The 13,836-nt window shown below is 39.6% G+C and overlaps 1 protein-coding gene across 1 annotated transcript; it reads right to left on the bottom strand.

The window, feature by feature from the left end:
• Positions 1 to 4,427: 4,427 nt before the first annotated feature.
• On the bottom strand, positions 4,428 to 12,198 carry fam89a (family with sequence similarity 89 member A). The gene is made up of 2 exons (XM_068708491.1): positions 11,803 to 12,198; positions 4,428 to 9,820 (listed from the first exon to the last, which is right to left on the bottom strand). The coding sequence occupies exons 1-2, from the start codon at positions 12,049 to 12,051 to the stop codon at positions 9,530 to 9,532; spliced, it is 540 nt and encodes a 179-aa protein (XP_068564592.1). The 5' UTR covers positions 12,052 to 12,198; the 3' UTR covers positions 4,428 to 9,529.
• Between the last annotated feature and the right edge of the window lie 1,638 nt (positions 12,199 to 13,836).

Below are 13,836 nucleotides of genomic sequence, written 5' to 3'. Positions count from 1 at the left end.
TCTCCCCACGAGATCTAATCATATTCTCTTAAAGATCGCAGATAATGTGATGCTCTAGTTTCAAAACTGTAACACCTTAAACAACTATTTTTTATTCCCAGAATAAAGGTTTTCTCTTGACCGCCTTAATATTTGTTATTGTGTTGTTGCACCAAAGTCCTATATTTTCATATTAAGAAAATATCCTAAATGCATACTATTCAACGCAAATATTAACTTTTAATGTTGTTTTTTTTTTACCTCTGTACTTCCAAAGTTTGTTGCAAATGTTGCAGGAGAAATGAATGTTAAAATAAATGTGTCTTTCTGTCACAGACACGCCCTGAAGTTTGGCAGGGACTTAGACTTCTGTGATGGATTATGTGAAACAAACTTGTAGAGTGAGTCTGCCACCAGCTGCAGAGATATAAATGTTGCAGTATGTGCTGTCAAACAGTATATTTGTATGTGATTTGATTTTGTGCACGTATGTACTGTATGTGTGTGTGTGTGTGGGTGTGCGCTGCCTCTGCACATGTTTTTACAGGCCTGTGAATAGTTGAGGAGACAGCAAACGAGCGAGGAATGTTTTGTTAGGTGTCCTCACCCTGGGCGGCTCCGTGCTCCAGTCTGTGGAGATCAACACAGATCAACACAGTCTGGATGGTTTTTCAGCTTTTAGCAGAAAAACTTTGCAGAATCCGCTCAAACGAAACGTCTTATTCTGCAGGAGTGTGTAGCTGGTGTTTTCAGACGGCTTTCCTACCTGTTTTTATTTCAATATTTAAAATTTTTTTTAATTGATGCACTAAAATGGAATCAAGCGTGTTGTGTCTGTATAACTTGTTGACACAGTGACTCTACGGGACAAAACCTTCGTGAACAAAGCCCTGAGGCAGCTTCTAAATGTGGAATCTGGGGAGTGTCGGTCAATTACCGTGGCATGCAGTGGTTTAATCTGACTAATCAGATTACTGTGACAGCAGTCACCTCGCAGCCTTTTACCGGTCTTGAAAGCCAAGGAGCTGACGCTGGAGGGTAAATCCAACCTCGAGTCAATATACACTGCTGGTACAAACCCTTTTGCCTTTGCTAAAAATTGGCATTGAAAAAGTTATTGTACCTGTTAAGTACAGACTGGAGGTCATAGTTGAAGTAGGTTTTCATCTAATAATCCATCATTATCTATACCTAAATAAAATCAGTTGGCCAATATGTATCAAATAGCATAATGAGCTGAAAAGTGAAACTCTATCATGATCAATTATATTTGAATGGAAGTGGGTTTCTGTTGAATTTTAGTGTGACAGCATGTAATGGATGAAAATGCAACTTTGCATACATAAAACAGCATTACTAAGTCTAATTTAGCCACGCTAGCAGCTAAGCTTGTTCAATGCTAGTAAAGGCAGAATGCTAACATGCTCACAATCACAACATGCTGATGTTTAGCAACTATGATGCTCACGTCTACCATCTTTGCCATCTTAGCTTAGCCTGCTTGCACGCTATATTTTCTGTCAATGGAATGTTATTTGTTTTGCAGGAATTCGGTCATAAACCAAAGTATTGGACAAATTAAGATTTGTTTTTAGTTCGGCACTTGATGAAAAGTCAACAATTCATCCTGTGGGGAAGATGAACGTCACCAAATTTCATGGGAACCCATCCAATCGTTGCAGTCGTATGCCTCCACCATTCAAATTTAAATCCATGTCTGTTTAAACTGTCATCACTTCATCATTCATCGTTTTAGACAATTTTGTGAAATTCTCATAATTAGTACATGAATTCTTCAGTTATGGCTTGACCACCAAAATCAGTTCATCCTTGAGTCCAGGCGACCGATTTGGACTCAAAATTTGAAGACATTCCCTCCAGGCGTCCCTGAGATGCTGTTGCACTGCAGTTCAGTCTTGATGTCAGCAGGATGCAGCACACAGAATTGCGCAAGGACATAAAAATATGAAAATGATGAGCTAGTAAATTAGCAGGAAATGTGTTGTGCACTAACCAGCGGCCATGGGTCTTGTAGTCAAAGAGACAGCATGTCTGTCATGGAGTGGCCTCACTGAGATCAATGGACTAAGAAAGAACAACACAAAGGAAAAAAAAAACAGCACAACATGACAAAAAGAAACACGGGGGACTTCTGTTTGGCAGAAAAATATTATGCTCTCTGCCAATATTTTACAATAAATATCAACAAAAATCAGCAAATGTTCAGTTTGAAAATGTTACCACTACCTAATTCAGAGGCACAGCTTTCATTCATGTTACTGTGACAGACACTGCCCGGGTCTGACGGGTCAATCTGTCCCATCCCTCCCTGTGGAGAGAGTGATGCGCACCTTGGATTTGCTCTCTCTCTCAGTCAAGATTATGTTAATCTGCTCTAATCTCCCAACAGACGCTCGGACGGGCAGCACGAGACCAGAGCCCAGAGCAGAAGGAGAGAACGACAACATGGGCTTCACATGATGCACAGTAGAGAGAGAGAGAGGGCCTTTGTACAGAGAATGAGTCAAAGCTCCTTCATAAAGCTTTAAAATGACCTGTTTTCCGATATATAGAGCTATATTTAGTCCTTTCATTTGGCGTCAGATCTGCTGTAGCAGAGCTCCAGAGCAGATCGACTCGTTTGATTTTCAATACTTCCGGATTTGGAGTGAACAAACTGAAAAAGACGAATGGAGGGAGAAACATTGAATGTGCACCATTATTTTTTGCATTGAAATGCCTATACTTAAACACATATGAATATAGAGTTTGCAAAGAAAATACCATCAGACTGAATTTGTTGGTATTGCAAAGCCAGAAACAACAAAATTCCAAATACAAAGGAGCTATAGGAAAAAAAGAAATTACAAAACACCACAATATTGACATTACAATTAAAATTACTGTATTAATGGTTTACTTGAGTAAAAGTATATTATTTTAAGAGAAATATGTATTTTTTCGTACAGAAGTAAACTATTCATTAGGCATGCAAAATATTACATTTAATATGTAAGCAGCATTTTTGCATTGGAGCTGATTTGACCTATTTTTAAGAGTGGATTGATTTTCTGTATAATAACGCCTCATAGTTTATTTGTTCCATTAAGAAATCAAAATTTGTAATCTTAATCTGCAAAGTATTCAGCTGTCTGATAATTGAAGTGGAGTAAATACAATACTTACCTGTGGGCACATGTTACTTGAGTCATACTCAATTACACTAAAGGTTTACAAGGCTGCCTTTATGAGTCACATGTTAGAGCGTACTATTTTATTGGTATTATATATTTTAAGAAACACTTATCAGACTATTGAACTGCCAGATTGAGATCATTTAATGGACACAAATTCACAAAGCAGCGATACCACAGCAGAAGACATGCTGCACATATGGAGTTGAAACGAGTGCTGCGTGACCCATTTCTCCGGTCTCACAGCGAGGGAGGTTTGTGAGAATTTAAATAGAGTCTCGGAGTGTGAAAATATAAACAGTGTTATCATCATGAGTAATTCATCCGAAGCTCCCAGCATCAGGAGCCGCAACATCAAAGCCGTCACATCCTGCTGCAGTAATGATCAATTAAACCGGAACTGCTGCGGCACGGCGGCTACTCAGGACCAAAATGCAGATCGGTGCATTAAGATGCAGGTCAGAGTGGGACGCATTCAGGAGGAAGAAAGAAGAAGTAGGACAGCAGAGAGAGGAGGAAGAAGACTGCAGTTTGGTCTGAGAGAGCTGGGAGTTTTACTGGGGTTGATAGCAATGATAGTTTATATTTTCTGTCTTATCATTTTTAGCCACGTTATATATGGCATGACTATATAGATAGGGTCCGAACTGAAATATCTCAACGACTATTTGATGGATTGGTTCAGACCTTAATTTTCCCCTCTGGGTGAAGTAAAAATAATTTTATTTAATTAACTTTTCATGGTCAGCTAAGGCCCCGATCAGATCAAAATGTGTCCAATACTTTGATTTATAACCAAGTACACATACAAAACTTCCCAGTGGTGGAAGAAGTATTCAGATCTGTTGCGGCAAAACCACACAGTAGAAATACTCTGTTACAAGTAAAAGTCCTGCATTCAAAAATATTCTTAAATATAAGTACATAAGTATGACAATCAAAATGTACTAAAAGCAAAAGTACTCATTATGCAGAAGTATTCATTTCTGAATAATTTATATTCTATTATAATTAGTGCTGCAACTGGTAAAGGAGTTGCTCTATAATAGAATGTAGAAGTTGAAAGTAGAATAAAATAGAACTACTGGTAAGATGGTGAACAATGTGAGAAGGAAGAAATGTGCAAAAAAACCAACTTTCTAAAATAGTTTTGGAGTTCTCTTTCTCCTAATTTAACTCTAAACTACACCAGCTCATTTATAACAATTGCTTCAGTTTCGTGTAGAACTAAAAAAAAAGCTCACTCCAAACCTGAAAAGTATGGACTCACTTTATTAATTCATATCGATATAATAACTATGATAGCATTGAGACTAATTGTCCAAAGAAACAGTAGTATGGTCATTCAGATGAAAGAACAGGAGTAATGACGGATGGTAACAGTAACTTCTGCTTATGCAACACAAAGTACAGTAACACCTTTTATTACCACTATAGTGATTTAATCAATGATTATGATGAATGATATACAGTATAAATATGAAGTCAGACATTTCGCTCTCAGATTCAAACTAATTTAACAGCTGCAGTAATTAGAAAAGATGGATAACAATCTAATAATCAGCTTGTCAACGCTAATAATCGGCTGTAAAAAGGATCCGTTATGCTTAACACCTCTAACGCTCTCTTGTGTTTCACTTGGCTGATTCATGCGCTACAACTAAACTGATAAAAGCCGGGTCTCAACACAGGTCAGATAAAGGAGAAGAAGTTTGAAAAACTCGTGTTTAATGGATTTTTGGGGGGTTTTTTCCTCAGGGAGTCTCGCAAAAGCACCAAGTTTTTAGATGACTGAAACCATTTTACAGCTCATCTCATTCCATCCTTCCTACATTTCCCAGAGTGCTTAGTGACAACCACTAAAGCAGGGCTGCGAGGTGAACCATGAGGCGTGACCGTGATTACAGCAATACCCCTCATTTCAGTCAAAACACGGGAAGTCTTTGTTGGTTGCATTGCATTCTGGTCTATCGAGGCCACTTTAAGTAGAAAAAGAGTCCGTCTCTTCTAACAATTGATTTCTTCGTGCGATTGTTCAAAGTTGGTGCAAAATGGCAGCTTTAGAAAGAAGCCCTTGCTGTTTGATTAAGAGAGATGCACCAAAACTTGACATTTACATAGATCCATTGTGGTTGCTGTAAGTACGAGGGGGACACGTTGTGCACATTTACAATCCTGTTTAAAGGTTTTAAGATGGGTTTTTGTCCCTCCAAGGTAAAGACATGTTGAACATTTCTCATCAGGGGCAATGAACAAAAACACATCAAAACATTTAGCCACAAGTTTACCCTGAGATGATATCGCCGCATTACACATCCAACAATCATGTGAAAAGAGGAAGGGGGGGTCAAAAAAGTAGGAAACACACTTTTCAACCACTAACGGTACGATTTTGGGCACAACTTGCTGGTGTTCAATTTAAAGCACGTTTCTTACTCTTACTAAACTGTACAAGGAGCACCGTGTGCCTGTGTGATAACGACCAACTCAAAAAGGATCAGGCAGTTGTACTTCTGGGGATATTTAACACACAACAACCACAAAACGGGTGCAAAATCATTCGTTGAACACTTGCGAGAACAAGTGAGGAGCGCACCATGTAGTGACTTGACTGATTTTAAGGCCGTTACAAGTTTTGGACGTTAAAGCTGCTTCATGTGGAAGATTAAAATAGATTTTGACAGAATAAATGTTGTAGGAAACCGTAGTTGTTCTATGTTTGATGTGAACAATGTCTGGAAAGCATCAAGCAAGACTGGAAGAGAGCTGCGTCAGCAAATCAAATTTCAGAGGGAGGAAGCGTCAGAAAATAGAACCCTCCCAACAGCTGCATCCTCGTCAGTGAAAAGAAAAAAAAGCAGCCTTTGACAGGAGAAAACAAAAAAACAGCAGAGTCTGGAAAATACCAGAGTGAACCTCCAAATCTCTCAACAGCTTTTGATCAGCTCTTTCTGAGATTTTCTGGAATTGCATATTGATGTATCACACTACCAGTAAGGGATTTAGGAGGTTGCAAAAGTCATCAAGTTTTAAAATTCTACAGGTAGCAGCGTTAAGAACCAAGTGCGTGTCAAGCGAGCCAAACGCTAAAACAGTTTGCGGTTTATTCTCGTCCACAGGTTGAACAGTCTGAAACCTGGAGGTTTACGAAGGCACTAATTGTGTAGACATCCAATAAAACATCTGGGCTCAAGAAATGTTTTTCGCTGCATCGGTTGTATCGGTTGTTCTCTCCAGATTAGTTTGCGGCAATAAAACAGGTGTTTTTACCCGACTGTAAATGGGTAATTTGACTGGTTATATTAGTAACATCCAGATGATTTGTTTTATAATCTGTGACCTTTTATGGACTGAGAAGATTGGTAACAAATAAAAGTGGGCAAACATTCAAGTCAATTTACTAGATGATGGAGTCAGCACCATCATGTTCTACTGAAGACCGCGTTTAGGTTTGTGGTTCCATTTAGAAACTTGCATTATGGATATTAACAGCGCTGTTAAAGGTGAGTAGGTAGTGTTGTTTTTGAGCGAGCGGTGGCGTCATGTTACACTGCCGTAATGTGTGATAAGATGTTACACTGCCGTAATGTGTGATAAGATGTTACACTGCCGTAATGTGTGATAAGATGTTACACTGCCGTAATGTGTGATAAGATGTTACACTGCCGTAATGTGTGATAAGATGTTACACTGCCGTAATGTGTGATAAGATGTTACACTGCCGTAATGTGTGATAAGATGTTACACTGCCGTAATGTGTGATAAGATGTTACACTGCCGTAATGTGTGATAAGATGTTACACTGCCGTAATGTGTGATAACATGTTACACTGCCGTAATGTGTGATAACATGTTACACTGCCGTAATGTGTGATAAGATGTTACACTGCCGTAATGTGTGAGAAGATGTTACACTGCTGTAATGTGTGAGAAGATGTTACACTGCTGTAATGTGTGAGAAGATGTTACACTGCTGTAATGTGTGAGAAGAGGTCACTATATTATTTTTTCACAGATACTGACTTACACACCATCAGTGTAGAAGCAGAGGTGTTTCACCAAACATGAAGCAACTGAAACTTTCACGCGTCAGTCAGAGACAAAAAAAAAACACGTCTAAAAAAATATTAATATGTGAATAACCATCACAATGAAAAGATGAACCACTATAGGACAGAGACGTCATGTTTATGATAACTGTAGAGACATTCTTCAAGACATCATGTGTCATTATGTACATTTGAAGTCAAACGTAACCATTCAAGAGCAGGTCATTATTGGGGAAACTGTCCTTATTCAACTCCTAAACCCAAATACATTTCATCTGGAGTGCTGTACTTTTCTTTGGTTTGTGTTCCACTAGCACACAAATAGCGGACCAGCCTACAAAACAGGTGGCGTCACATGATCTGTGCGGACACAATGTCAACACTTCACCCACCTTGTCACAGTGCAGGTGGGTGTTGACAGTCATTTTGTAACTGATAGAACAGATGTGTGTTGAGCGGTGGCGTTGCATGCTACAGGTTCAGCTAAACTCTTTGCTGTGGCGTTTTAAGAGATTAAGGAAGACCATTCGTACGTGGAGCAGAAATATTTGAACATTCCGTCACAGAGTGGATGATGCAGGGAAACAAAAAAAACCAACTGAAGTCTGATATAAGGCTGCCTTTGTGGAGGGTTTCAATCAAAAACACCTCAAGTGGCCAGCAAAGATCCATCAAGACCTCTTGAATTAGAACCACTTGCTGTTACAATCTTGTTAGTGACCAGTATCGTCTAGTAAACTCCACATTTACTTCAGTTTTAGGACAGTTAAACGGCCTGTAAAAGGTTTGCAGGCATGTCGACACACTAATAATACCCATTACATCTCTCTCTGACATGTCCATGACAGCCTGGTATTGATCCTGTTAAGCATAAGTCCATGCTAGGAGCTGCAGAGCAGGAGTCGTCAGGGTGAGATCAGTTTTAGTGCGATCCAACACGTTCTAAATAAAGTACCCTGTATTCAGCCGATGGCTGCTACTGACTGTTGACCTACAGCTTTGTGTTTACACTGCGAGCAGGATTTGAAGGCCACAGTGAGCGCGGAACCAAACGTGTTCAAACAAAAGCTGAACTTTTCAAACTCGCTGGCCATCACCAGCCGATTAGATCCATGCTCTGCCACGTCGCTCTATCACTGTCACAAGTTGATCCCAGTCAAACAGTTTCTCAATTCTTGGCCACAAGTGTTCAATAGAGAATATTAAGATGAAAAGTCTCAAAGCTGGTTATGTGGAAAATGGCTGAGTAAGTCATTTTATCCAATTATTCCTTTATGATTATTTTCAATTGATGCTGGCTAGTAAGCACTTCATACCTGGCTACGTTGTTGATTATTCTCATGGTTGTTTGTCGGTTATGATGATATTGCACAAGAGAACATGGCGACTTACAGTAGCTGCTCATGTTACTTGTTTAAAAACTGTCTCCAGCATTTTTAAACGGTTCACATTTTCAGAGCAAATATCTGCCGCCTCTAGAAAGGCGTGAAAAGTGTCGCCCTGACTCCGGTACCAAACCTCACCCCGTTTCCGAGCATTTTTACACCGCGAGCAGGTGTGACGACTTCACCTCTTCTGTCCAGACCGTCTTAAAACACAAACGACCGTCTCTTTGCACCAACACCTGATTACAGAGTCCAGAATGTTTGTTTTTTTCCCCCTAAAGTCCCAATTTTTGGGATTCCCCACCACTAAATGACGTACCCTTATATACCCGGGTAGAGCTGCAGCACAAAACTTCCGTTGAGAGTAACAGGAAAGCAAATATCTTGACATTTATATTATATAATAAATAATACAACTTTGTTCATATATTTTGTATATGTATAAAAGTTCTGCCAAAAAGGGTGACTGGCTAGCAAAACCACTTGATATAGAAGCAGCAGCAGAGCTTTTTTTTTTTTTTTTTATATAAAAAGAAATAATATATATTGCCTAATGTTTAGTATATGGAGTCCTGGATTACGATCCATCTCAACTCCTGAGTTTGAGAGGGTGTCGACAAGCGGCCTGTCAAAACACCCAGCTCCAAAGTCTGATGAAGCTCCTGGTCCTGCTGCGAAGAAACAAAAACAACAAAAAAACACTTCTGCAGCACAAGCAGGGGTCTGTTTCACCCGAGGAGGAGCTGAACTGAAAGCTGGAGACTAGTCTGGTAACGGCATCCCATAAACTGCTACCTCTAACCAACTAGTTCCTTATTGGAGACCAAAAGGTTTCCAGAGACACTTCTCCAGCTTAACTCAAGTCTTTCACCCCCCCCTGAAACATGTATCCATCTGCAGAAAAAACGCTGAAAACGAGGCCTCAGATGGTGACGTGAAAGGAGTCCCAGCTGTCGTCTTTGCCGCTGCCGCCATTCTTGGACGCTCCCATTGTTGCCGTCCCGTCTCCAACCTCTCCATCCGGCTGTTCCCCGGTGGGGGTGGCGCCAGGCTCCGCGTAATACTCATCGTCCTCGTCGAAGTAGCCGTTCTCCATCATGCCGAGGCCGGAGGCGGCGCTCAGGTCCTGGCAGCTGCCCTTGTAGTCCTGGATCGACTCGTGGAGCGACCACAGCTGGCACAGCAGCGACATGTCCTGCTGACGCAAACCCACCTACAGAAAATTGGATTAAGAGCCGGATTAGTACGCGATACATTTCTAATGAGCCGTTACTTACTACTATTGTAAAGGCCTTTTTCTTCTTTTACAATACAGTGTTTGCTGGTTCTAAACTTCAGATACTTTTAGGTTCACAAAGACAAATCCAAACTTGTCCAGTGCAGGTCTGAGACAAACTGCAGAAATCTGCTGTATGCAATCTGCTGTATGTACACGCATGACCACAAAGTCCCAAAAATACCTGAGCCAAACATAAACTATGCTCTTCCACAATGCTTTAAAAGTCAAAGCTAGAAGTGCTTTCTTGAGATAATCTGTGATTGGTACTAGAGTCTATAAACAGCTCGAGATTACTAGAGAACGACTTTTGTCATTATTTTATCCAACAACCAGTCCAAAACCAAAAGAGAAAATGCAGCAAAAAAATGCAGCAAATCCTCACTTAAGATGCCAAAAAATGTCCATGCCTCTTAACAGTTAATCAATCATCAAAAGGATTACCGGTGAGTTTCCTGTCAATCAAAAAAAAAAGAAGCAATAAATCGACTATATTTTGATTTTAAAAAGCAAAAATTACAAACATTGACCGGTTCCAGCCTCTCTTAAATGTGAGAGTTTGCTGCATTTTATATGCATTTGTAATTTGAATATCTTTAGGTTTTTGGACCATTTGCCAGAGGCCTGATGGTCATTATTAACAAATGATGAATTACTCTATAAATACTATCGAAAGAATACATTTGTAAATTAATCCTTATCTGTAACACTACCAGACATTTCGACATTAATAATTCAAGGAAAAAAAACAACCAACAACAACTGTACAGGCAGGGTTGAAAAGGGCACTTCTACTGCATACCACTCAGCTGACAAAGCAGGATGAACTGAGGGTCACTGCATTGTCTTCCACACAAACTACAGTGGGCAGACATGCAAGTCAGTCAGCTGAAACAGCTGAAACAGAGTACCGTGCTCCATAAACTGGGGAGCTTACCACATGTAGGCCATTGACAACTTATTAGACGATGTGAATTACAAACTCAGAGTAATACATTTACAGCAACAAAGCAGTGAGCCTGAGTAGGGAATGTGCTGCAGTAAAGCATGGAGGCAGAAATAGGATTTAGTAAAGCCTGCAAAGCAAAACTCCAAATGGCAAAGGGATAGAGTTTCAGCAACAGTTTGACCTCTTTTATCTGGATAGCTGGCTGTGAGGAAACAGACTTTTGTTATGCATCGACCAACAAGCCATGGAGGCGTCTACATGGATGCTGTAATCGGGTTTGGTTCTGGAATGAAAACCCTGCTGCTGGCAGGAGTGTAAGAGAGTGTGTAGTAAGTGTTTAAATTCCGTTTACACCCATGTAGCAACATGTTCACTGCAAGAATGTAATCAAACTTTTTACACTGAAGCTTAATTAAATTGAGCTTTGACTAAAAATCAGCACAAGCCTATTTTTGTCTAATCCATTAAAAAGCTGTTTCTGATCATGGTTCCTCTTGTAGTTGTTATTTAATGCCATTTAAAATAAAATAAAAATCACGTTGTATCTCTATGCTGACCGAAACAAACGACTTTGCAAAAACAAAATATACTTTTTATGAATAAATAAGTTCTTTTCATAACCTCAGCAAACATACAATTCTCTAAAATGATAGTCATTTTGGGCTGTCGTTGCAAAGAAGCCAGATCCACACCTGAAAGTTGATATTTTATTCACGTATTGCGATGTACGGTAAATGTATGAAAGCCGAATTAATTAAGAAACACTAGTAGTTGGGAAAAAGCGTTAAGTTATGTAGAAAGCAGTGTGTAAGTTTGCCCAAAGGCCAGGCAACATCAAACTATCAGTGTGTCTATGGGGGATTTGGCCACATACGAATGCGCAGCACATAGAGATTAAACAGGGGTGAAATACGGGGCACTCTCATTTCGTCCAACAAAAATGATCTGTGAACACTCCCTGAAATGTTACCATCTCTTTCCGCAGGAGAGCCAGAGCAGCGTCGAGGTTGGCCGGCTTGTGGGTTAGCAGGTTGTCGGTGTTGTTCCTCCCTCGGCTCAGGTCGTCCTGGATCATGGTTTTCTTCACGTACATCCTCTCCATTTCTCTCCAGGAGCCGCCGCTCGAGTTCAGCAAGCCGCTCAGGCTCTTCGGCAGCGGGGGCAGACCCTCGATACAGGCCATTCCCCCCACCGAACCGTTCGTTGACTTACCATTCATCGTCCTGCGAGTTACTTTGCGAAAAGATGTTAGTATGTACTCTGAAGTTGACTGTTGAGTCCTGGTATACTGTAAACACGGAGAATAAACAGCCGTCTGCCGCACCAAACAAGCAGAGCAACAGTCGTGGTTTTATCTGCCCAGGGCGGCCAGCGACGCCACATCAAGTTACCCGGATGTTGGTAGTTGGATTTCCGGTATGCTGTTCAAAATAAAAGCATCACAGATGAACGTTACTTTTTTAAATAGAAAAATAGAGTCTGTGGGTTCTGAAAGCATTTCCCCCCCCATTTCACAATGTAAACCTTCATTTTTTTCAGAGTTAGGTTGGATAGACATACTGGTAAGCTAGTGTACCGTTTGACCATCTTACTAATGTACCTTTTCCACTCATGATATAATTGTATTGGTTTCATATAATTTATGAAATTGGACGTTACTGAATATAATTGTATTGTATTGTACTGAATATAACTTGTTAATTACTTACTATAGACTGCATTCATATTCTGTTGTTTACTTGATAGCTTTTATTTAGAATTGTATTTCCGGTGGATATGATTTATTATTGTTAACTTGCTGGATTGTGTGGATGAGTAGTAAAATCCGCTTCCTGCCCTTTTATCATCGCGACTGCTGGGCGTCTCCCTGCCGATGGCAACACTTACAGGCAGGAAAACTGTCTTTTCAATGATCTTAATCCATCTAGACAAGAGATGAGACTTTTGATGAGTTTTTTTGTTAATAAAAGACTTTTGGCTATCACTTTTAAAATACTGATACATTAATACACACTTTCTCTTTAGATAAATTAATAATTAATTGAAGAAACTCACACATTTGTGCGAATTAAAAACTAGGGATAAAGATAAACACAGATAAACACAAAATGTACAATATCATCAATAGATGCTGTTTATTCATAATTTATTCAAGTTCATTGAATAAGCCAGGGAATTTATGATAGTTCTGATTTGTTTGCAATAAGCTAAATGTCTGCCTATCAGTTTAATAGAACATTGTGTATATTTGAGTCCCTATAATAAAACTCATTGATAGGTTTGTTCCCCAGCAGAGAGACCGAGTGTTTGAGGTCATGATGGGAGTGTGTGCACAGGACAATAGTTTTGAGTATAAAGGACAGATGGTGGGCTTCACTTCCCCCCCAGCTTGCAGCTCCGTCACAACAATAACACAACAATAACCTTGAAATCAACACACAAAAGCATCACACACGCTCCTCTGCAAGAGGAGTGTGAGCTGTACCACACACACACACACACACACACACACACACACAGAGCAGATGGATGGCGCCTGAATTCTGGTATTTCTAATCACTCTACTGAAATGAATTAAACCTGACTCATTTCCTACAGACAGTTAAGACATAAACACACATAGTGTGCTTCTTGTAGCACCCGGGCCAACAGCTTTCATTGATCAAAGTATCAGTAAAAAAAGATGATTTTAAAGCTGTCATTTAATTAATTAAAGGAATAGTTCAACATTTTATGTATCGTATATTCACTTACTTTCTTAGGAGTACGATGAGAAGATATTCATCTGTAGCAATAAACAGTGGTTTGCAGATGTGAAGCTGTTATGAAGGCCTCAAACTGACAAAATGTAAAAAAAACCTCATGAGACAAGCTAGAAATATAACTTAATTTAATAATATTAACAGTTAATTATTGAAAATTAAATATAAAGCTTTATCTCTATCTTTCCTTAAAACTCCAATCAGTTTGTAGATAAACAAAAAGTAGCCAGCTAATGCTAATT

This window comes from Cebidichthys violaceus, unplaced genomic scaffold (assembly GCF_023349555.1).
Source record: "Cebidichthys violaceus isolate CVI_PGR_0920_01 unplaced genomic scaffold, fCebVio1.0.p SCAF_14, whole genome shotgun sequence".
Taxonomy (NCBI): domain Eukaryota; kingdom Metazoa; phylum Chordata; class Actinopteri; order Perciformes; family Stichaeidae; genus Cebidichthys; species Cebidichthys violaceus.
Note: the sequence above shows the minus strand (reverse complement) of the source record. Positions and strands in the feature narration are given on the sequence as shown.